The 26,643-nt window shown below is 42.4% G+C and overlaps 1 protein-coding gene across 1 annotated transcript in view; it reads right to left on the bottom strand.

Moving 5' to 3' along the window:
• The window catches only part of LOC135481333 (acetyl-coenzyme A synthetase, cytoplasmic-like), a 43,093-nt gene extending 16,792 nt beyond the window's left edge, over positions 1 to 26,301 (bottom strand). Inside the window, exons 1-8 of the mRNA XM_064761171.1 lie at positions 25,974 to 26,301; positions 20,925 to 21,016; positions 19,248 to 19,351; positions 8,405 to 8,477; positions 6,935 to 7,010; positions 6,267 to 6,393; positions 4,860 to 4,975; positions 4,182 to 4,374 (exon numbers count right to left, since the gene is read on the bottom strand). Coding sequence (XP_064617241.1) covers positions 4,182 to 4,374; positions 4,860 to 4,975; positions 6,267 to 6,393; positions 6,935 to 7,010; positions 8,405 to 8,477; positions 19,248 to 19,351; positions 20,925 to 21,016; positions 25,974 to 26,224 — 1,032 coding nt within the window. The 5' untranslated portion in view covers positions 26,225 to 26,301. The remainder of the gene's footprint in view (positions 1 to 4,181; positions 4,375 to 4,859; positions 4,976 to 6,266; positions 6,394 to 6,934; positions 7,011 to 8,404; positions 8,478 to 19,247; positions 19,352 to 20,924; positions 21,017 to 25,973) is intronic.
• Between the last annotated feature and the right edge of the window lie 342 nt (positions 26,302 to 26,643).

Raw genomic sequence — 26,643 nt, forward strand, 5'->3', positions numbered from 1 at the left:
CTCTCACAAACACACCATACAGACAACATCAGACATGCCACTCACAAACACACTGTACAGACAACATCAGACGTGCCACTCACAAACACACCGTACAGACAACATCAGACATGCCACTCACAAACACACCGTACAAACAACATCAGACATGCCACTCACAAACACACCATACAAACAACATCAGACATGCCTCTCACAAACACACCGTACAGACAACATCAGACATGCCACTCACAAACACAACGTACAGACATCAGACATGCCACTCACAAACACACCGTACAAACAACATCAGACATGCCACTCACAAACACACCGTACAGACAACATTAGACATGCCACTCACAAACCCATCGTAAAGACAACATCAGACATGCCACTCACAAACACACCGTACAGACAACATCAGACATGCCACTCACAAATACACCGTACAGACAATATCAGACATGCCTCTCACAAACACACCGTACAGACAACATTAGACATGCCACTCACAAACCCATGGTACAGACAACATCAGACGTGCCACTCACAAACACATCGTACAGACAACATCAGACATGCCACTCAGACACATATGTATAGAAGACACCACATATGACACTCAGAAACACACTGTACAGAAGACACCAGACATGATGCCCATTTACAGATGTACATCTGCTGATGCTGAGCACTGTGCCTATAAAGGATGACCCCAAATGTACTACAGGTCTCCACCACAGTGCATTGACTATTATACCAAAGTACAATCATCAGCTCTAGTGACAGATGGCATACTTATGGCTTAAATTTGAAGGTTTTCTTTAAAAATATACATGTACACGTAGAACCCTATAGAGAAGAGGAAATGGTCTAAATGACTTAAAGTGATGCCCTTAGCAGTATAGGCCAATGGGAAGTCGTAACTAAAGTGACTCACAATGATACCAGTAGCAGCACGGGCCAAAGAGAGAAGTGACTTACAATAATACCAGTAGCAGCACGGGCCAAAGAGAGAAGTGACTTACAATGATACCAGTAGCAGCACGGGCCAAAGAGACAAGTGACTTACAATAATACCAGTAGCAGCACGGGCCAAAGAGAGAAGTGACTTACAATGATACCAGTAGCAGCACGGGCCAAAGAGAGAAGTGACTTACAATGATGCCAGTAGCAGCATGGGCCAAAGAGAGAAGTGACTTACAATGATGCCAGTAGCAGCACGGGCCAAAGAGAGAAGTGACTTACAATAATACCAGTAGCAGCACGGGCCAAAGAGAGAAGTGACTTACAATAATACCAGTAGCAGCACGGGCCAAAGAGAGAAGTGACTTACAATGATACCAGTAGCAGCACGGGCCAAAGAGACAAGTGACTTACAATAATACCAGTAGCAGCACGGGCCAAAGAGAGAAGTGACTTACAATGATACCAGTAGCAGCACGGGCCAAAGAGAGAAGTGACTTACAATAATACCAGTAGCAGCACGGGCCAAAGAGAGAAGTGACTTACAATGATACCAGAAGCAGCACGGGCCAAAGAGAGAAGTGACTTACAATAATACCAGTAGCAGCACGGGCCAAAGAGAGAAGTGACTTACAATGATGCCAGTAGCAGCATGGGCCAAAGAGAGAAGTGACTTACAATAATACCAGTAGCAGCACGGGCCAAAGAGAGAAGTGACTTACAATGATACCAGTAGCAGCACGGGCCAAAGAGAGAAGTGACTTACAATGATGCCAGTAGCAGCACGGGCCAAAGAGAGAAGTGACTTACAATAATACCAGTAGCAGCACGGGCCAAAGAGAGAAGTGACTTACAATAATACCAGTAGCAGCACGGGCCAAAGAGAGAAGTGACTTACAATGATGCCAGTAGCAGCACGGGCCAAAGAGAGAAGTGACTTACAATGATGCCAGTAGCAGCACGGGCCAAAGAGAGAAGTGACTTACAATAATACCAGTAGCAGCACGGGCCAAAGAGAGAAGTGACTTACAATAATACCAGTAGCAGCACGGGCCAAAGAGAGAAGTGACTTACAATGATACCAGTAGCAGCACGGGCCAAAGAGAGAAGTGACTTACAATGATGCCAGTAGCAGCACGGGCCAAAGAGACAAGTGACTTACAATAATACCAGTAGCAGCACGGGCCAAAGAGAGAAGTGACTTACAATAATACCAGTAGCAGCACGGGCCAAAGAGAGAAGTAACTTACAATAATACCAGTAGCAGCACGGGCCAAAGAGAGAAGTGACTTACAATGATGCCAGTAGCAGCACGGGCCAAAGAGAGAAGTGACTTACAATAATACCAGTAGCAGCACGGGCCAAAGAGAGAAGTGACTTACAATAATACCAGTAGCAGCACGGGCCAAAGAGAGAAGTGACTTACAATGATACCAGTAGCAGCACGAGCCAAAGAGAGAAGTGACTTACAATGATACCAGTAGCAGCACGAGCCAAAGAGAGAAGTGACTTACAATGATACCAGTAGCAGCACGGGCCAAAGAGAGAAGTAACTTACAATGATGCCAGTAGCAGCACGGGCCAAAGAGAGAAGTGACTTACAATGATGCCAGAAGCAGCACGGGCCAAAGAGAGAAGTGACTTACAATGATACCAGTAGCAGCACGAGCCAAAGAGAGAAGTGACTTACAATAATACCAGTAGCAGCACGGGCCAAAGAGAGAAGTGACTTACAATAATACCAGTAGCAGCACGGGCCAAAGAGAGAAGTGACTTACAATAATACCAGTAGCAGCACGGGCCAAAGAGAGAAGTGACTTACAATAATACCAGTAGCAGCACGGGCCAAAGAGAGAAGTGACTTACAATGATACCAGTAGCAGCACGGGCCAAAGAGAGAAGTAACTTACAATGATGCCAGTAGCAGCACGGGCCAAAGAGAGAAGTGACTTACAATGATGCCAGAAGCAGCACGGGCCAAAGAGAGAAGTGACTTACAATGATACCAGTAGCAGCACGAGCCAAAGAGAGAAGTGACTTACAATGATACCAGTAGAAGCACGGGCCAAAGAGAGAAGTGACTTACAATGATGCCAGTAGCAGCACGGGCCAAAGAGAGAAGTGACTTACAATAATACCAGTAGCAGCACGGGCCAAAGAGAGAAGTGACTTACAATGATACCAGTAGCAGCACGGGCCAAAGAGAGAAGTGACTTACAATGATGCCAGTAGCAGCACGGGCCAAAGAGAGAAGTGACTTACAATGATACCAGTAGCAGCACGAGCCAAAGAGACAAGTGACTTACAATGATGCCAGTAGCAGCACAGGCCAAAGAGACAAGTGACTTACAATAATACCAGTAGCAGCACGGGCCAAAGAGAGAAGTGACTTACAATGATACCAGTAGCAGCACGGGCCAAAGAGAGAAGTGACTTACAATGATGCCAGTAGCAGCACGGGCCAAAGAGAGAAGTGACTTACAATGATACCAGTAGCAGCACGAGCCAAAGAGACAAGTGACTTACAATGATACCAGTAGCAGCACGGGCCAAAGAGAGAAGTGACTTACAATAATACCAGTAGCAGCACGGGCCAAAGAGAGAAGTGACTTACAATGATACCAGTAGCAGCACGGGCCAAAGAGAGAAGTGACTTACAATGATGCCAGTAGCAGCACGGGCCAAAGAGAAAAGTGACTTACAATAATACCAGTAGCAGCACGGGCCAAAGAGAGAAGTGACTTACAATGATGCCAGTAGCAGCACGGGCCAAAGAGAGAAGTGACTTACAATAATACCAGTAGCAGCACGGGCCAAAGAGAGAAGTAACTTACAATGATGCCAGTAGCAGCATGGGCCAAAGAGAGAAGTGACTTACAATGATGCCAGTAGCAGCACGAGCCAAAGAGAGAAGTGACTTACAATGATGCCAGTAGCAGCACGGGCCAAAGAGAGAAGTGACTTACAATGATGCCAGTAGCAGCACGGGCCAAAGAGAGAAGTGACTTACAATGATGCCAGTAGCAGCACGGGCCAAAGAGAGAAGTGACTTACAATAATACCAGTAGCAGCACGGGCCAAAGAGAGAAGTGACTTACAATAATACCAGTAGCAGCACGGGCCAAAGAGAGAAGTGACTTACAATGATGCCAGTAGCAGCATGGGCCAAAGAGAGAAGTGACTTACAATAATACCAGTAGCAGCACGGGCCAAAGAGAGAAGTGACTTACAATGATGCCAGTAGCAGCGTTGGCCAGTGGTCCGTAGCAGACATACGTATGTCCAGTAATCCAGCCCACATCAGCTGTACACCAGTACACATCATCAGGATGATAATCAAAGGTGTACTTGAAGGTGGTAGCCGAGTAAAGCATGTAGCCTCCTACTGTATGCAGGACACCTTTTGGTTTACCTGTGGATCCACTGTAACCCAAAGCAGGTGTTAGGCTGTATGAATAGGGCTATAAAGGGGGAAGTATTTCAGTGACCTTTGTTCTTACAAGCAGTGAGTTGTACCAGTTATCTGGATCCTTTTAAATTTGTTTAATTTTAAGTTTAACCTGACATGTTTTTAAGATCACAAAATACCAACCCAGGAATTCTGAACAAAATTGCAGACTTGTGAACTTACAATTTTTAGACATTCACACTGTGCATGTACAATATCTTTGTTTTACTATAAATGAACAGATTTCCACATGGGTATACATGTACTTCCATATACAGACACTTCATAATTTCTTAGTTGTCAATTTGGCCATATCAAAACACACTGGAATGCTGCAGGTTTGTACAACACATTTTTATAGTTTATAGTAGGTCTACTTTACAGATCCAACTCCAGTTTACAACATGCCACAAATTACAATAACCAATTACATGACTGAGTAAGTGAGTGATTGACTGACCTGGTATACAGCATGAACAGTGGGTCCTCAGCCTCCATCCACTCCGGCTCACATGTCCCCTTCTGTCCGTCCATGAGGGTGTGCCACCATTTGTCCCTGCCATCTTTCCACTTGATCTGAAAACAACCACCTCCCTCTTCAAATGTGCTGTCTTTAAATGTGTTTCACATGTACACAGAGATTGACCATTGGCTCCTGAACCTGAAGAAAGGCTCCTGAACCAGAAGAAAGGCTCCTGAACCTGAAGAAAGGCTCCTGAACCTGAAGAAAGGCTCCTGAACCAGAAGAAAGGCTCCTGAGAATGATTTTTAGGGACTATCTAGGTAAATGTAAGAATCAACTTTCTCCAGTCTTCCAAGTTTTTAAATTTGGAAACTTTGTTTATAAGAAGACAAAACAATGATTCTGAAGCTGATATTTTTTATTAATCTCTTTCATTAGGTTTTTTTTTTCATAGCTGTTTAACACCATACTCCTGATTGTTCCAGCTACATGTGTATGTAATACATGCAACTCGTATCAGTGTAGAAAACCTGGCTAGCACTGTACCTGGGGTAAACCACTGACATGAGGGTCGCACTTTCACAATCCACTGTCTCACTGTGTGACATGCATGTACAGAATAGCAGATCATATTGGAGGAAGATGAGTGGTCTTTGCTGAACGTCAGGCTGTGTAATACCACAGTACCATGAATCCTGCTCACTGCTTATTGTCATCACCAACAGTGAGAGCAGGACAATGTACAAATTCCCTGCCACGGCTTGTGTTCCTCTGGTTCAGAGTCATGTGCCTTACTGGACTACGTCCTCCTTCCCTCTCAGCTAGCAGTAATAACACTTCGCTCCATTTGTCACACAGTCATGCTCTGCCTGGTTTCCTCCCCCCATAGTGCTGGCCACCATCGTATAAGTAAAACATTCTCGAGTACAGTGTAAAACACCAATCAAATAAAAACATAAATCAAACAATCATGTAATGTACATTCCAACACTCAATGCTTTCCTCCGTTATGACAGTTTCGCTCCACAAACGTACATTCCAACACTCAACGCTTTCCTCCGTTATGACAGTTTCGCTCCACAAACAAACCACCATGTGCTCTGCATGGGTTACGACTTCTGACAGCAGCACCAGTTATCACCCCTCAAAACATCACGTCTAGATTAGCTACCGATCTGGATTATGCTAATTCTGGACCATTTTGACAGACAACTGGCCCACTGAAAAATTCAGATGACTAATGTCTTCGTATATGCATCAGGTAGCCCAAATGATCCCACACATGTGAATGGGTTTAATTTATAGGTCACACAAACCAACATTTCAGTTGCATATGTGTCAAATTAGCTGCTAATTTGGAGCCTGTGAAGAATGTAGGTCTATATGCATGTAGATGGCACGTACTTGCAGTTTCCTGTATGGACGTTTTGCAGGCGGTTCGTCAGAGCTGTCTCCATTACTGCCATCAATAATCTGCTCATCTGCAGGACTTAGATGACGCACCACAATACAGGTCTCCACATGATGACCACTGACACAGAACAAGAGAGACTGGCAGTCATGATGAAGTACAATACAAACACAACATACACAACTCTGCTGGCACATTCATGCATCAGCGCATTTCAGATCTTTCCTATGTGAATTTACTTTTTGATTTATATTTTATCAGTAATCACATGTATGCATTAATTGTTTTTTTATTCCATTTTTTAAAAAAACTTTACTGTAAAATACCTGCATTAAACTGTTTAGCTTTATTGCTGGAGTTATCCATTCAGAATTTATCAACCTTGAGCTGTATAGTGGTGAAATGTTATGTCAAAAATGATGCTTGAGGATGTAATCGATGCTTGAGGATGTAAATGATGCTTGAAAATGTAAATGATGCTTGAGGATGTAAATGATGCTTGAGAATTTAAATGATGCTTGAGGATGTAAATGATGCTTGAGGATGTAAATGATGCTTGAGAATGTAAATGATGCTTGAGGATGTAAATGATGCTTGAGGATGTAATTGATGCTAAGTGTTTGATGAGAGATTGAAAAAATGAAATAAAATCTGAAGTTACTTTTTCTCACAAATAGCCAAGGCTCCATCAGCAATTGCCTTCAGGTTTAACAGCTTTGTCCCCCTCCAGACTCCATCTAAAGGAAAAGTCACACAGTATGTTAGCTCTGATCAAACTGAAGTTCACAGTACAATTCACTGAGTAAACAAATTGTTGGGAAATACTGTTTGTGGAATATGCTGAATAAATCTGTAAACTGAAGCTGAAACTCGTGTCCATGTATATCTGTCTACAGAGTAGGGAGAAACAATTCTGCTGCTACCACAGGAAACTAACTCTTGTAATTAATACATTTAACTACATGAAAAGGATTACACTGTGTAAGAATGTTTGCAAAACTCTCCCAAGGATAAATGCTTATTCCTCTCTGGTTACAAATTTACATGTATCAGATAACTGCACACTATCCTCCTCTCACAAGTCTGTCTTATAAATGATTCTCTATCTGTTATTGCTAATAAACAATTCCTCATGTGATTTGAACATTATTGGCAGAGTGGACCATAAGCCATAACAAAAAACAGGATAGCAGTTACTGTTTTATCACCTTAAGTAGGCAGCGCCAGGGATGGGAGTCAAGCTACCGTTTCCACCAAGGGGAGGCAACCCAGTATAATACACATGTAGATGAATAAGCCAGGGTAGATACATCTGGACATGCACAGCTGTACACTGATGGAACACATACCTGTACCCGTGTGCCCAGGTTAACTGATTAACCACTGTTGCCAATGTTTCATACTTTCTGTGGCGTGTCGATGTATGATGTACATTTACTGTTACAAGTGAATCATATTCTTGATGTACAGAGTAAAACACCAATCAAATAAACAGATACATAAATCACATGTAAATCTGAACTTCATGTTGGCTGGATTCTACCTGTGTTCACAGATGATCTATAGAGTTACATACATATCCCTTGTATAAACCTTGTCTACATTACTGCTTAACAGTAACAGTGAATCCAAAACCTCCTTCTCTCATCGTATGCGAGACTTTAGTGACAATCAGCGGTTTGCTGAAGATGATATGTTTGTTGAAGATGACATGTCTTCCGCCAAGATTCTGTGCATATCTGTGTACCACATGTGGCACACTTGCCAAAGGGTTTACCTTGACCAATAAAACCTACTGCCATCATGTATAAAGTGAAAAGTCATCGGTATCTTTAAACACAATCAAATAAATAAATAAAATTTCAGCCAATACAAGGAAACATCAAATAAGTACGACTGATGCTAAAGGCACATGAAAGAAACACCTGCAGTACTAAAATACATTCACTTTAAAATTCTGTCATCTGACATTTTAAGTTTTGCATTCTACCTACATGTATAATATGATCAAACAAGAACAAATCTGACAGAGTATGAACAAAGAATTTAGTCTCAAATTTAAGCTTATGGTACACATAAACAGTGAAACTGAAATCAGACTTAAAACCAAACTATCAACACAGCAACAGACCTGTGGTGATTGTACAGCAACATTTAGCGTCTAAAATACGGTCTGCCAGAGCTTCCGAGGAATAACCACCAAACTAGAAAACAAAGAAAACATTGGGGAGGTGTTTATATAGTGACAGGGAGCTACATGCCCCTAACATACAGACCGGTACATGTACAGGATTTTTACCATTTGTCATACAACCATGCACATAGAACACAAAACAATACACATTCACATACAACAGCTGCACCACAACCACTCTCCTGCAGCCAGGAGTTCACAAGTTGTACAATTTTCTTGTTGATAATACAACCATGCAGGCAGAACACAAAATATTACACCTTTACATGCAACAGCTGTACGGAAGAAATTCTCCCGCTGCCATGTGCTCGCAAGTTGTCAAAATTTCTTGTTGATCATACAACCATGCCGCCAGATCATGCCTTTATACACTTTTATACTTAGGTGCATCACAGCATGAACTCTTCTGCAGCCAGGTGTCCAAAAGTGCATGCAAAGTTTCTGCAGTTCTTCAACCCTTTCGGATGTTTGCAAACCTGTTCTTCTAGTCATTATTCTGTGTTAACTGATAAATTATATGTTTTATAAATCCCTGAAACTAGCCAATTTGTCTCCAAAATCAAATTAAAAATGTGCATAAACTGCACTGAAAGTTGATCTTTCATGTGTGAAAAGGTTAAGGGATTAGGGTAAGTCACAATTGTTTATATCAGTGAGACTGAACATGTTACATGTAACGAACAATGGAATTTCAGTCGATCCTAGAGGTAGGATCAGGTCTAACTCTTAATACAATTCTGAACACCTGAAACCTGCAATCCCTAATGAGGTCAGCATACATGTATGTGGGGAACAACTGAAACCTGCAATCCCTCAGCATACATGTATGTGGGGAACACCTGAAACCTGCAATCCCTAACAAGGTCAGCATACATGTATGTGGGGAATGCCTGAAACCTGCAATCCCTAACGAGGTCAGCATACATGTACGTGGGGAATGCCTGAAACCTGCAATCCCTAACAAGGTCAGCATACATGTACATGGGGAACAACTGAAACGTGCAATCCCTAACAAGGTCAGCATACATGTATGTGGGGAACACCTAAAACCTGCAATCCCTAACAAGGTCAGCATACATGTACATGGGGAACAACTGAAACCTGCAATCCCTAACGAGGTCAGCATACATGTATGTGGGGAACAACTGAAACCTTCAATCCCTAACGAGGTCAGCATACATGTATGTGGGGAACAACTGAAACCTGCAATCCCTAACCAGGTCAGCATACATGTATGTGGGGAACAACTGAAACGTGCAATCCCTAACAAGGTCAGCATACATGTACGTGGGGAACAACTGAAACCTGCAATCCCTAATGAGGTCAGCATACATGTATGTGGGGAATGCCTGAAACCTTCAATCCCTCAGCATACATGTATGTGGGGAACACCTGAAACCTGCAATCCCTAACAAGGTCAGCATACATGTACGTGGGGAATGCCTGAAACCTGCAATCCCTAACAAGGTCAGCATACATGTACATGGGGAACACCTGAAACCTGCAATCCCTAACGAGGTCAGCATACATGTACAAGGGGAACACCTGAAACCTGCAATCTCTAACGAGGTCAGCATACATGTACATGGGGAACAACTGAAACCTGCAATCCCTAACGAGGTCAGCATACATGTACAAGGGGAACACCTGAAACCTGCAATCCCTCATAATACATGTATGTGGGGAACACCTGAAACCTGCAATCCCTAACGAAGTCAGCATACATGTACGTGGGGAACAAATGAAACCTGCAATCCCTAACGAGGTCAGCATACATGTACATGGGGAATGCCTGAAACCTGCAATCCCTAACGAAGTCAGCATACATGTACGTGGGGAACAAGTGAAACCTGCAATCCCTAACGAGGTCAGCATACATGTACGTGGGGAATGCCTGAAACCTGCAATCCCTAACAAGGTCAGCATACATGTATGTGGGGAACACCTGAAACCTGCAATCCCTAACGAAGTCAGCATACATGTACGTGGGGAACACCTGAAACCTGCAATCCCTAACAAGGTCAGCATACATGTACGTGGGGAATGCCTGAAACCTGCAATTCCTAACAAGGTCAGCATACATGTACATGGGGAACACCTGAAACCTACAATCCCTAACGAAGTCAGCATACATGTACAAGGGGAACCCCTGAAACCTGCAATCCCTAACGAAGTCAGCATACTTGTGCATGGGGAACACCTGAAACCTGCAATCTCTAACAAGGTCAGCATACATGTATGTGGGGAATGCCTGAAACCTGCAATCCCTAACAAGGTCAGCATACATGTATGTGGGAAATACCTGAAACCTGAAATCCCTAACGAAGTCAGCATACATGTATGTGGGGAATGCCTGAAACCTGCAATCCCTAACAAGGTCAGCATACATTTATGTGGGGAACACCTAAAACCTGCAATCCCTAACGAGGTCAGCATACATGTATGTGGGGAACAACTGAAACCTGCAATCCCTAACGAGGTCAGCATACATGTATGTGGGGAACAACTGAAACCTTCAATCCCTCAGCATACATGTATGTGGGGAACAACTGAAACCTGCAATCCCTAACCAGGTCAGCATACATGTATGTGGGGAACAACTGAAACCTGCAATCCCTAACGAGGTCAGCATACATGTACGTGGGGAACAACTGAAACCTGCAATCCCTAATGAGGTCAGCATACATGTATGTGGGGAATGCCTGAAACCTTCAATCCCTCAGCATACATGTATGTGGGGAACACCTGAAACCTGCAATCTCTAATGAGGTCAGCATACATGTATGTGGGGAATGCCTGAAACCTTCAATCCCTCAGCATACATGTATGTGGGGAACACCTGAAATCTGCAATCCCTAACAAGGTCAGCATACATGTACGTGGGGAACAACTGAAACCTGCAATCCCTAACAAGGTCAGCATACATGTACATGGGGAATGCCTGAAACCTGCAATCCCTAACGAGGTCAGCATACATGTACAAGGGGAACACCTGAAACCTGCAATCCCTAACGAGGTCAGCATACATGTACATGGGGAACAACTGAAACCTGCAATCCCTAACGAGGTCAGCATACATGTACAAGGGGAACACCTGAAACCTGCAATCCCTCAGAATACATGTATGTGGGGAACACCTGAAACCTGCAATCCCTAACGAAGTCAACATACATGTACGTGGGGAACAAATGAAACCTGCAATCCCTAACAAGGTCAGCATACATGTACATGGGGAATGCCTGAAACCTGCAATCCCTAACGAAGTCAGCATACATGTACGTGGGGAACAAGTGAAACCTGCAATCTCTAACGAGGTCAGCATACATGTACGTGGGGAATGCCTGAAACCTGCAATCCCTAACAAGGTCAGCATACATGTATGTGGGGAACACCTGAAACCTGCAATCCCTAACGAAGTCAGCATACATGTACGTGGGGAACACCTGAAACCTGCAATCCCTAACAAGGTCAGCATACATGTACGTGGGGAATGACTGAAACCTGCAATCCCTAACGAGGTCAGCATACATGTACGTGGGGAACACCTGAAACCTGCAATCCCTAACGAAGTCAGCATACATGTACGTGGGGAACACCTGAAACCTGCAATTCCTAACGAGGTCAGCATACATGTACGTGGGGAATGCCTGAAACCTGCAATTCCTAACAAGGTCAGCATACATGTACATAGGGAACACCTGAAACCTGCAATCCCTAACGAAGTCAGCATACATGTACAAGGGGAACACCTGAAACCTGCAATCCCTAACGAAGTCAGCATACATGTGCATGGGGAACACCTGAAACCTGCAATCTCTAACAAGGTCAGCATACATGTATGTGGGGAATGCCTGAAACCTGCAATCCCTAACAAGGTCAGCATACATGTATGTGGGAAATACCTGAAACCTGAAATCCCTAACGAAGTCAGCATACATGTATGTGGGGAATGCCTGAAACCTGCAATCCCTAACGAGGTCAGCATACATGTACATGGGGAACAACTGAAACCTGCAATCCCTAACGAGGTCAGCATACATGTACAAGGGGAACACCTGAAACCTGCAATCCCTAACGAAGTTAGCATACATGTACATGGGGAACAACTGAAACCTGCAATCTCTAACAAGGTCAGCATACATGTATGTGGGGAATGCCTGAAACCTGCAATCCCTAACAAGGTCAGCATCCATGTATGTGGGGAATGACTGAAACCTGCAATCCCTAACAAGGTCAGCATACATGTATGTGGGGAATGCCTGAAACCTGCAATCCCTAACAAGGTCAGCATACATGTACGTGGGGAACACCTGAAACCTGCAATCCCTAACGAAGTCAGCATACATGTACGTGGGGAACACCTGAAACCTGCAATCCCTAACGAGGTCAGCATACATGTACGTGGGGAACACCTGAAACCTGCAATCCCTAAGGAGGTCAGCATACATGTACGTGGGGAACAACTGAAACCTGCAATCCCTCAGCATACATGTATGTGGGGAATGCCTGAAACCTGCAATCTCTAACAAGGTCAGCATACATGTATGTGGGGAACACCTGAAACCTGCAATCCCTAATGAGGTCAGCATACATGTACGTGGGGAACACCTGAAACCTGCAATCCCTAACGAGGTCAGCATACATGTACATGGGGAATTACGAAGATAAGCAAAACAGAATACATACATATACTAACACACAATAGAAAAAAAAGACATAAAATTCTTCTACACTATTTTGTATTTCATGCTGAATTGAAGCTTTGAATCCACTTCATGTCACTTCACTCACAGATGATTTACTATGTACATGTACAACATACCATTCTGTTGACCAACTTTCAGATCAAAGTAAGTGAAACATCTGACCAGGTGTCAAAGTCAACAAAACTCTTAAGAACAACAAACTGCCATTCACATCGGACAATTTCTGCAGGAATCTTGGTAAAATCCTTTTGCCTACAAAACTAATCACATAAACCAAAATAAACAAGTAATGACTACAGGCACAATGCCCTGTACAGAGGATTAATGCTAGTTAATATCAGAATAAATCTTATCAAAGTCATGCTGTACACCTGTACATACACTGTACACATGCACAAAACATGCTTCTCACATGCAGTCCCTGCAGCCTCCCAGCTTAGGTGCCTGTTTATCTGCCCTGTGAGATTACATGGACATATCTACACATACATACGTATGTACCTGGTTTATGCGATCTGTTCAATCATTTACAGGTTGTATGAAAATATGTGAGTTCATTTATATGCGCGTTTCACACACCATTGACAGCACCCTAAGGGAACACACACCACCGTCACAAACAGGGGATGGATTAGAAACCACATGCATATATAAAGTCTGCCTGGGAAACAAAAAGTATTGAAAGCTAAATCTATGTGTACTACTAATAATTTACTAATATAGGTTTTTCATGGATGTACACGTACTAGTCTACTTGTACATGCTCAATGTAAACAAGCACGTACATGTACTAGTCTACTTGTACAAGCACACGTCCTAAATGATGTCCAACACTGTGACACTGAGGAATAGCCACTGAAAAGGCTAGGACAAAAACTACTTATACTTTAACTTTGTACAGAGCCAAGGCAAACAGAGCTAACTATCCGCACGACTGAAATGAAAGTGAAAGTTGCAATGAGAAATAATAGTAGATTGAGCCTAACCTGCCAGCACCAGGCACAGGGCCTCAGCCCCCAGTACACGGTCTGCCAGAGAACTCTGGGAGTAGCCACCAAACTAGGGAGGAAGAGTACAGGGTTAGTCAGGGCAACACATCATACAGTACACAGTCTGTCAGAGAACTCTGAGAGTAGCCACAAACTAGGGAGGAAGAGTACAGGGTTAGTCAGGGCAACATATCACCACACAGTACACGGTCTGCCAGAGAACTCTGGGAGTAGCCACCAAACTAGGGAGGAAGAGTACATGGTTAGTCAGGGCAACACATCATACAGTACACAGTCTGTCAGAGAACTCTGAGAGTAGCCACAAACTAGGGAGGAAGAGTACAGGGTTAGTCAGGGCAACATATCACCACACAGTACATGGTCTGCCAGAGAACTCTGGGAGTAGCCACCAAACTAGGGAGGAAGAGTACAGGGTTAGTCAGGGCAACACATTATCATACAGTACACAGTCTGTCAGAGAACTCTGCGTGTTGCCCCAAACTAGGGAGGAAGAGTACAGGGTTAGTCAGGGCAACATATCACTACACAGTACATGGTCTGCCAGAGAACTCTGGGAGTAGTCACCAAACTAGGGAGGAAGAGTACAGGGCAACATATCACCACACAGTACACAGTCTGTCAGAGAACTCTGAAGGTAACCACCAAACCACCAAACCAGGGTGGGAAGAGGACAGGGTTAGTCAGGGCAACACACCACCACACAGTACACAGTCTGCCAGAGAACTCTGAGAGTAGCCACCAAACTACGGAGGGAAGAATATAGGGTTAGTCAGGGCAACACATGATCACACGGTACACAGTCCGATATCTGATTAGAAGATGTCCACTATCAAAGAGATGTAAGCCTGGGTGGAAAAAACATCAGAAATGGGACACGATCATAAACACAGCAACTACTAAGAAGAATGAAGTAAAGCATAAATTAAGAACAAACAATCCACTTCAGGGATCAGCACATATGCTACATGTATTAAAGTGTTCACACACAAATGAAAGGCAATATATTTGTTATGTCCTCATAATATCAGTGGGTATACATGTACATGTACACGTATATCATCATATCAGTGGGTATACATGTACACGTATATCATCATATCAGTGGGTATACATGTACATGTATATCATCATATCAGTGGGTATACATGTACACGTATATCGTCATATCAGTGGGTATACATGTACATGTACACGTATATCATCATATCAGTGGGTATACATGTACACATATATCATCATATCAGTGGGTATACATGTACATGTACACATATATCATCACATCAGCTGATGTACATGTACACGTATATCATCACATCAGTGGGTATACATGTACATGTACACATACATCATCATATCAGCGGCTATACATATACATGTACATGTATATCATCACATCAGTGGGTATACATGCACATGTGCAAATACATCATCACATCAGTGGGTATACATGTACATGTACATGTACATCGTCATATTTATTCAGTTTGCCTGCCGATATACATGTACGCAGTGTTCAGTCACAGGCCTACTTGGGGAATCCCTACACCAAAACTATTTACAAGCTGCATCAACCAATGAAACGCAGCTACACACCGGCTGTTGGGAAGAGGGTGTTTACTTGGACAGTACACAAACTCGCTCATCTGCAATTCTTGTTGCTGTCTTGAGTTTGAGTCAATATCATGAGCACTTGAAAACACATTGACAATAAAGTATTTATTTATTTATTTAATTGGTCTTTTACGCCGTACTCAAGAATATTTCACTTACAAGGCGCCCGCCAACATTATGGTGGGAGGAAATCGGGCAGAGAGAAACCAACAATCAGCAGGTATGCCGGGACAATAAAGTATGAAGAGATAAGCCTGCAGATATCATAAGTGTAACTTAGTTATAGCAGTTTACAGCACTTTTTATCTATTGCTCAGGCTTCTTGTTATGTCACTGGCCCATGTTAAAGGACAAGGTGTCATCGATCTGACTGACCGTCCGTTAGACAAAACCTCCTGACTAAGCCAGTATTACATACGCCTGAGCCAGTGGCAGAATGTGTCAACCTGATCAATGAGTGGCACTGCGACAGGTAACACACTGGATTTTCTTGTTATTTATTTGTTTGATTGATGTTTTCGTGATGTAATCTGGAATATTTTACTCTGACTCATATGATGTTACTTCATGGTCATATATACATGTATGTACCCACAGAACACCTGGTCGAGTGCAGAGAAAGTCCCACACACCTGACCAGCCGCCTGAACAGTGTCCTGACAAAATGCCACAGCAGAGAGCGCAGGAACTCCATCAGAACATGAGACTTAATCATCTCATAAGTCATTAGAAGACTCGATCTGCCACCCCCGACGCCCCCCCCCCCCCCCCTCCTGCCCCAACTAGACTCAACATCTACCATATCAAGGACTTAGTGGGAAATCTGCGAGTAGTAGTTGAATTCATGCAAGGTGCTGGTATGAGTATTAAAGCCTGTGGCTGACACAATCACGGGAAAACACGAGCTGGTGGCTTGCATGTTTCTAAATAAGTAATGGACTTAAAGCATGACTAGCTGTTCAAATGATCAGGGTGATAAACAATACATGTATGTGTGGCATCCATAAATGACACAGGTGCCTGATGAAAATGAACTGGGCCTAGTTTATAAAACAGACATTATATGTGGGATCCCCTATAAATGACATGTACAAGTACTGGTAGTGTATCAGTCCAACGGTTGAGCACCTGTCAGTCCTGTGTGATGTCAAAGTTCCAAGACAAACTAGTACAAGTATCGTGAAACAAGATGCTTATTACATGTACTCTCTTTCACATAGAGTTTAGCTGAAAATTTCTAGCTGCAAAGTTTAGCTGACTTGAGTTGCCGGTGGAGATGACAGGGGAGAGTGATCAGGCCCCAGCTGTACAGTAATCCTCAGTGACGGTCTGGCTGCTGGCCCTTGCCTCAAGGGTGAACACCCCAGGCATGGACTGAGAGAAGGGTGTTTATAGAGTTTGTTGCCTGTAAGAACCCATTTAAGATTTAAGATGTTTCCCATCAGTCACATCAGTTTTGCACATTCTGAGTTGGGGCAGCATGGCATATGAGATGATTAGCCAACACCCACCCCCATTTAAACTTCATTAAAGGCTTAGGTTGCTGATCTGCATCACATAAGGTCAACTGCTTGACAGAGAGACCTGAAGACTTGCCCATCAGTCACACCTTTATTTTTACTCATCACTTAAAATGAAGAAAGTATCAGGCGAAAATGGCAACAAACCTGTAAATTCCAAAAATGTTTCAAAGCATGTCCATGTTAACTGGCAAACCAAAATAGTATTTGTCAGGTTGAAAGTCTGAATTTGCGGGCTACACTTGCCAGCCTCCATTAAATAGGTGAATGCATAATTGTTCAGGTTATGTGGAGGTTGCCCAAAGATAGCGTTATCCTGGGAACAGTGTTACTCCATGAATAAATTTAATAAATCAGCATACAACTGTATTTCAGCAATACAGGTCTGATTGGTAAGCATCAGTCATCAAGCTCTCGTAAAACAGCAGTGGAGTCTGCAGCGTCTCATGCACGTGTTATTTTGTTACTATTAAAACTCTCCATCCATTTCAGAAAAATTCTATTTTCCTGCCTTATCAAATTGGGTACCTTCAGTAAAACACACTACGGCAAAGTTTCCATGTGTTCAAACATCATTCTCCTATTCTGGTGACGGCAGATTGCCATGCACTGGACCAGATTGACAGTATCTACAGGAAACTGACAGCTTACTGATTTCAACACTGACCAATTAGGTGAATTTATTTTCATTGACCTGCCCCTTGGAATAGTCGTCACGAAGGTGAAATCTGCCAAATGTAGACTAGCAGACCGAGGTCCATGCATTTACACACAGTGAAATGCACGTACATTTTCCTGAGACTGCTTTTGACGTTGCTACTAAATCATTTCAGTACTGCCATAGTAAAGTCATGAAGTCAGGTATTTCAGTGGTTTACAAAACACATGTAATCCATTTCAATGGGAAGAATTAGAAACGCTTGCCAAACATCAGGTGGGCAGATCGAGCAGCTGATGTGATTGGTGGGTCTCCTCAGCTATGTTGAAACTTCAAACAGTATACCCAGAACTGTGCGAAAGGTTGGATGTTGCAGGGAAGTGTTGTATTTATAATTGTAAATTAGCTTCTAAAACGCATATGAGGAATTTCGTTACTTTAGACTAAAAGATAAACCTGCATGGTTGTCAAGGTAGGACTGTTTGTTACCCCTCCGTCATCAAAGCTCAGTCCGTGTGTTTTGGTACAACTTGCTCTTGCAGACCATACTTGAACTACCCATTCTTGTAGTAGATGTAGAGATGTTACTCATTGCTCAGTGAAGCGTGAACGTGTTTATTTGTTTTGTCACTTATATGCACAACCCTGTGAACAAACTCCCCCTACCCCAGTGCCACGCGGCTGTTCCCAATCACCATGAATCACAACCAGACACAAATCATGGCATAGGCTATGCAGAATAATTGGCTAAACTCTATGTGAAATACCTCAGTTATTCTGCTGAAGCTCAACACGGAGGAACTTAACACATGGATAAAGTACATCATATAACCATGCAAAAGGCAGATAAATATATACCTAAATACACACGTACATGTCCGGTGATATGAATTTATCTAAATAACTAGACATAAATTACAGATAAGAGGAGCAAGTGCAAGTCTATGTGTCAACACGCATACATGTTCATATATATCTGTAAGGATATGGATATAACAAGAAAACAGACATATACACAGCAACAACAAAACTATTCATATCACTTCATTATTTAAACAGATTCTTTTTTATCACAATGGAGTGGATAATCCCTATGTAAGCACATGCCAGATTATCTCTTACCACAATGGAGTGGATAATCCCTATGTAAGCACATGCTAGATAATCTCTTACCACAATGGAGTGGATAATCCCTATGTGAGCACATGCCAGATAATCTCTTACCACAATGGAGTGGATAATCCCTATGTAAGCACATGCTAGATAATTTCTTACCACAATGGAGTGGATAATCCCAATGCGAGCACATGCTAGCATGGCCACCGTCAATTCTATGATCATGGGCATGTAAATGGCCACTCTATCCCCCTTCTTGAGACCTGAAAACAAAAAGGGAACACCATTTTATTTACATTTACCTCATGCTAATGTGCTTTATGGGTGAATGATGACTAATCAAAGGTAGTGCTGAGACCAAGAGAGATTAAAACTCCAGGCAATGAAGCCAACAGCGTGTGCCGAGTCAGACACCAAGAGAGATCAGAGATGATGAAGCCAACAAGTGTGTGCCGAGTCAGACACCAAGAGAGATCAGAGATGATGAAGCCAAAAGTGTGTGCGGAGTCAGACACCAAGAGACATTTGGCCTCCGAGTGATAAAGACAAAAGTGTGTGCTGAGTCAGACACCAAGAGAGATCAGAGATGATGAAGACAAAAGTGTGTTATGAGTCAGACATCAAGAGACATCAGAGCTCCATGTGATGGAAGCCAAAAGTGCGTTCTCAGTCAGAGACCCAGGGAGTCAGACAGGACAGATCAGAGTTCCAAGTGATGAAGCCGAAAGTGTGTGCTGAGTCAGAAACCAAGAGAGACTAAACCTCCATGTGATGAAGCAGAAAGCAAAAATGCATTCTCAGTCACAGATCATGGGAAACTAAAACTCCAGGTGATGACGTAGACATCAATGGTCTGTGCTCAGTGTGAGACCAAGGGATACTAAAACTCCAGGTGATGACGCAGATGCCTGCAGTAAAGTGTGTGCTCGGTAAGAGTCTAAGGGAGATTTAAACTCCAGGCCCCACAATCAGCAAGCGATCGTCAGGAATTCAGTACTATACGGTCCTCACTATGTACACACCAAATCGACGATGGAATATGCCCCTCATGCTATCTGCTCTTCATGTGTGCAAACTTTGAGCTCAGTAAATGCAGTACTTTTCAGATACCACCCCTAACATTTTGTTTAACATTAATTCTTATACACGATACACTAAGTAGGAATTCAGTAATTTATGGTATTTAATATGCACACACCCAATCAAAGAAGGAAAATACCCCTCATGCTATCTGCTCTTTATGTGTGCAAACTCTGAGCTCAGTAAATGCAGTACTTTTCAGATACCACCCCTAACATTTTGTTTAACATTAATTCTTATACACGATACACTAAGTAGGAATTCAGTAATTTATGGTATTTAATATGCACACACCCAATCAACAATGGAATATCGCCCTCGTGCTAATGTGCTCTGCATATGTGCAAACCCTGAGCTCAATACCCGCAGCACTTTCTAACATACCCTCCCTAACATTCGGTTTAAGTTGCCCTTTACATTACTGGATGCCGACGCCAACACTGAGGGTACAACATAAGCTACACACCTACTTTATACAGGGGAGCTAAAAACTTTGTGAGGAATTTACTCAACCTTCTATGCCAACCACTACGGCATGCTTGGAGTCATACAGTTGTACTCAAAAAGTTTTCACTCATACTTCTCAACCACTAAAGACAAAGTTCAAAGGATTAGCACTGAATTTATTTATGCCGCTGCATGATCACCTGCTAACAGGTATACAGACCAGATTAACACTACATTTACATTCAGACTAACAACTTGATTAGACATTTTGTATCAGAGATTTAGACAATTGTATAGAGCCACACTGACCCAAGCCCTTGAGAACATTGGCAAACTTGCAGACTTCCTCCCTCAGCTGGCTGTAGGTGATCTTCCCAACATCCTCGGGGTCATTGCCTTCCCTGCAAACACACCATGAACACATACCATCAATTATTTCAACATTTCAATGACTATAAAACACACAGACATACACGCAGGGGTCAAAATGTTAGGTGAATTCACTTGTTTTTAGGCTCCTAATACTGTAAAAAGATCATTTCCACTGAAGCCAGGTCATCACAGAGATGACGTTGCATACAGCACACACACACATGAACGGATGCTTGATGTTTGTTATCCACTTCCATGTTGTTTTATACGGCCTAAAATGAAATTTGACGAGGTCATCACTCTTAAAAGCTTGAAATACCAAACTTGTGTACACCTCGTCCCGTATGGATCCACCTACGCTTCCATACTTCATAATCTTCTTGGATGAGTCATACAACCTGTCATTTACAATGTACTTTTCCTAGAATACCGCCAGTCCCTTTGCAGCTCAGACACTTATCGTGTCTAAAACAGCTTGGTCATTCCACGTCATTCCAGCCAGCATTTGATACCTTAGCATATATGAGGAAGGTCTGCAAAGTTATAGTTCCAAATTCTAAGAGTTGTTTTTTTTCAGAAACACTATGCACCATTTATTTTTCATAGTCTCAAAACGCTTATTTCTTGTGGAATGTCTTGATCAAATATATAGAAGATCTTTGTTACATGTTAAATATCATTTAGTTACATGGTCATTTGCCCAACAAAGCCTAAGCACTTCAGAGGTTTATCTTTAATGTACTTGTTTTCTGAACTATGCTCCAGGAGAAATGACGGTTAAGGCAAAAGCTGTCAATCATATATAATGTATTAACCAGCCAACTGCCTTTAGGGGAGTCTGCATGACCTGATAATACATAAATAGAAAGATTATGTGAGCATGGCTTGATGACGACTGACTGCGAGATGTCGCAGTGTAATCCCAATCCCGCCACGTACCCTGGTCGCACGTAAACTGACCAGCTGGCCGCCCGTAAACTGACCAGCTGGTCGCACGTAAACTGACCAGCTGGTCGCACGTAAACTGACCAGCTGGCCGCACGTAAACTGGCCTGCTGGCCGCACGTAAACTGACCAGCTGGCCACACATAAACTGACCAGCTGGCCGCACGTAAACTGACCAGCTGGCCGCACGTAAACTGACCAGCTGGCCGCACGTAAACTGACCAGCTGACTGCACATAAACTGACCAGCTGGCATGGGGTTAAGATGAATGCTGGCATTTGTCAGAACATGAAGAACAAAATAGCTATGCAACTATACAACATTACGCCCATGGCAGACTGTGCAAACGTTTATGCATTACAGGAGTCAGTATGATCTATGTTTCTCATGTTACAAGTCGCCACAAACGCTTGCCCAGCAAATTGGAAATATTTGTGGATATTTGTTGAGCAAACAACAGGTGTCAGCTGGAGCCAGTGCCTCACATCTCTACTCTGGGTAGTGCCCTCTCTGTGTACACACCCCAAACACTTAGCTATGTCAGGGTAATTAACTATATGTTCCTTCATACGTGGAGAATAAGACAACGTGCTATGTCAAGCTAACTCTATGCAATCCATCACATTTCCAGTCAAGTTTTCAAATTCTCCAGAAAGAACTGTCTGTTTTGGGCTGTCCTTTATTCCATTTTTTTGTTCTCTTTTAAATTTAAACTTAGGCAACAGACGTTAAGCCAATAATTATCTAATCTACAAATTGTATGTACACGTTTGTCACTGAGTGTAACATGTTTGTTGCTGTGTGTAACAGAATTGTTGCTGAGTGTAACATGATTGTTGCTGAGTGCAACAGGATTACTGCTGAGTGTAACATGTTTCTGTGTATAGCCCTGTACAGTTGTGGCTCAGTACAACAGTCTGTATCAATACATATCTATGTAGATTTAATCCTGTAAAAGTACAGTTTAAGTACCAAACTACCAGCAGTGTACCTCCACGGTTGACTTACTCTGTACAACACAGGTCATTGTGACAGACTATACATGTAGGTATCAATGGCATAATCTGAGTGACATGATTAGACTACACGTACACTACACTGTTATTTCTCATGACACAGACTATACATGTAGGTATCAATGGCATAATCTGAGTGACATGATTAGACTACATGTACACTACACTGTTATTTCTCATGACACAGACTATACATGTAGGTATCAATGGTATAATCTGAGTGACATGATTAGACTACATGTACACTACACTGTTATTTCTCATGACACAGACTATACATGTAGGTATCAATGGCATAATCTGAGTGACATGATTAGACTACATGTACACTACACTGTTATTTCTCATGACACAGACTATACATGTAGGTACCAATGGCATAATCTGAGTGACATGATTAGACTACATGTACACTACACTGTTATTTCTCATGACACAGACTATACATGTAGGTATCAATGGCATAATCTGAGTGACATGATTAGACTACATGTACACTACACTGTTATGTCTCATGACACAGACTATATATGTAGGTATCAATGGCATAATCTGAGTGACATGATTAGACTACATGTACACTACACTGTTATTTCTCATGACACAGACTATACATGTAGGTATCAATGGCATAATCTGAGTGACATGATTAGACTACATGTACACTACATTGTTATTTCTCATGACACAGACTATACATGTAGGTATCAATGGCATAATCTGAGTGACATGATTAGACTACATGTACACTACACTGTTATGTCTCATGACACAGACTATACATGTAGGTATCAATGGCATAATCTGAGTGACATGATTAGACTACATGTACACTACACTGTTATTTCTCATGACACAGACTATACATGTAGGTATCAATGGCATAATCTGAGTGACATGATTAGACTACATGTACACTACACTGTTATTTCTCATGACACAGACTATACATGTAGGTATCAATGGCATAATCTGAGTGACATGATTAGACTACATGTACACTACACTGTTATCTCTCAGTCAAACTTATCCCAGGCCATCATTAAATATACGTTCGTTGAATGAAACCCAACCAACACTCAAATCTAGGGCCCTACTAAAGCTTTAGTTGGAATTTAACACAAGTTTGTTTATTTTTCACTTCCTGTTTTACTATGTTTTTCATCACTCATAGTGAAAAAGAAGCACTTACCTAAATACAGATCCCATTATTTCAGATAGTGTCATGTTTCTCTCCATTGCATGAGACACAATGATTTTCTTTTGTCCCTGTCTTTGTAATCTTTAGAGACAGTGTTGTAAAGGCAAGTGTATTTTTCATACTCCTTTGTCAACAAAACTGTCTCATTGTGTGACCAGTTTCTCTCTTTCTTCTTTGGTGCCACCTTTTTGCCCATGTCATGTTCTTTGAGACAGTCTTTCTATACACCTGCTGATTGGCTACTTTCACTCAATTTGCTGACAAAACATACACATGCACATTTCTGATTCAGCAATGTTGGATGGTGTTGAGTGTTGTTGAACAAAGTTGAACTCGTCCAGACTACTCAACATGGCACAATTTGTTGAGTCAACTTCCAGCTGATTCTTGTTGAGTCAACAAAAGTAGGGTGATGTTGGATAGTCTGGATGTGGCTTAATTCACAGGTCACTGAGCTCCATCAAATGTCTTGATTTACTGGGTACATATATATGTATTCTGACTATACTATGGCACATTATTCGGCACCACAAAAACAGTACTCTGCTCAAGTACAGTTAAAACAATTGGACAGTCAGGTACTCTGCAGGAGATGTCTATAAACACTGAGTGACTGAGGTTGAGGAGATCTTACAGGTTTATAAGCTATGGTCTTACTTTTCCAGGTGGATAGGACGAGTAAATATATATTCCTACCTCAGAATTTTATGACAAACAAAACAGTAGACATCAAAGAAAAACTGAACAAAGGTAAAGGTAAAAGGTAAAGACTAAGTACATACAAGAAATAGCAGAGCAGCTGTTCTGCTATTTTATACGCTGATGAAATTGAGCAGACATTGGGCAGATCAAGTACAATCTAGAACAAGACGATATGGCGTGATTCAGTCTAAGACAGCATTTATGCACGGAGCATAAATATTAGTAGTGTATGATAGCTAGACCCTGAAAGGTGGTGAAAGATATAGCTTTATTGAAAACAGGTGATTTTATTGATTAGAAGGCCCTTAGTTACCTTGTATCTGTAAAGATAAGCCAATTTATTTAACGTTATTTCATTTTTGTTTTACGCCGTACTCAAGTGTATTTTATTTACACAATCATTATGGTGGGATGAAACCTTGCACAGCCTGAGGGAAACCAACAACCATCCGCAGGTTTCTAACAGACCTTCCCACCTATGCCTGGAGAGAAACCCAGTGACAGCATTAGTGCGAGGCTGCTGGGTCACTACACTTGCTGGCACCCTAACCACCTCGGCCCTTATGTTTAGCCATTTATCCATGTCTAAACAGCCATGTTACTGAGTTTAACATTTACTCAGTAGCTCTCTACTAATCAGAAAGCATAGTGTATATACAAAAGGAGAGCTGCAGTGCTGTATCAAAGTACAGAGGGAGTAAATTAAAACAGCTTTTTAGCATTCAGGGAACAGGTGTGGCCTGGCTTTATGTAGACTACACCTCTACTGACGGAGGTACCGGTCAGCTATTGATCACTCTACTCTGGTTTACTCTACAATGTCATTATGACCTCTTATTGCAAAAACAATGCTATGTATCACAGCTCACCTGTTAATACCAGGGAGGTGAGGAAGGGGGAGGGGGGGGGGTATAGCTAAACACTGTATGGACTTAAGATACTTACTAAACTGAGGTAAACTTAATACGGTGGGCTAATCTCATGGTGCTATGGACTAATGACATGTTACCTGGTGTTGTTGTTGCACACCTCCTCACTAAGTAGCGCGCCAGTGCTTAATGGATTATGCATTCACTGGTTAATACATGACATGGCCAGTCGCATTTCAAACTAAACACTCACCAATAGAATGCTATTTTATCGCCTAAACCATTTTCAATGTGCCGATCTAAAGCGTTGTAACAGATGTTGGTTGTGGCCCCTTCCATCCATTTGACGAAAATTGGACCTTTTGTGTGGTCGAAGTTGAAGTCGAAGAACTTTCGCCCGTCCGATGCCGGCGGTGTTTTCCAGTAAAACTGCTTGGCGATTTCTCCCCAAAATGAAGATGGGTCCTCCACCGATTGTTTGTACATCTTCCGGTACTGCTCCATGCTGGAAACATGCGCCACATCTTGGATGTTTCGAGGAGGTTGGAAGACCTCAGACGAAGAGCTACTGTCTGCCGCCATGATTCATGTGGAATTAACTTCAAGGGTTAGACGTCAAGCCATTTCCTGATTGGTGGAAAGCGATAACCTCAGGCGAGTGGTGCCATGCTATTTATCGCTCAGGCGACCGACCTCGGTAAACCAAGTACATAGCCACAGGGATTCCCCCGGCCTGTGAGCGTAGGGGAATTCCCATTTAAGAGCAATCGCGTGAGGAGATTGAGCCATATCATGATCAGGCCCAGGGATCACGAAGCGTTCTTAAGACGTAAGTCAAAATTTCTAGTCACTTTAAAATTTTTATTTCTTACGTAAGGAGGTTAAAGTATTGCTTGGCAACATTAATCCTGGGTAAGTTAGAG

Source organism: Liolophura sinensis, unplaced genomic scaffold (genome assembly GCF_032854445.1).
Source record: "Liolophura sinensis isolate JHLJ2023 unplaced genomic scaffold, CUHK_Ljap_v2 scaffold_23, whole genome shotgun sequence".
NCBI lineage: Eukaryota > Metazoa > Mollusca > Polyplacophora > Chitonida > Chitonidae > Liolophura > Liolophura sinensis.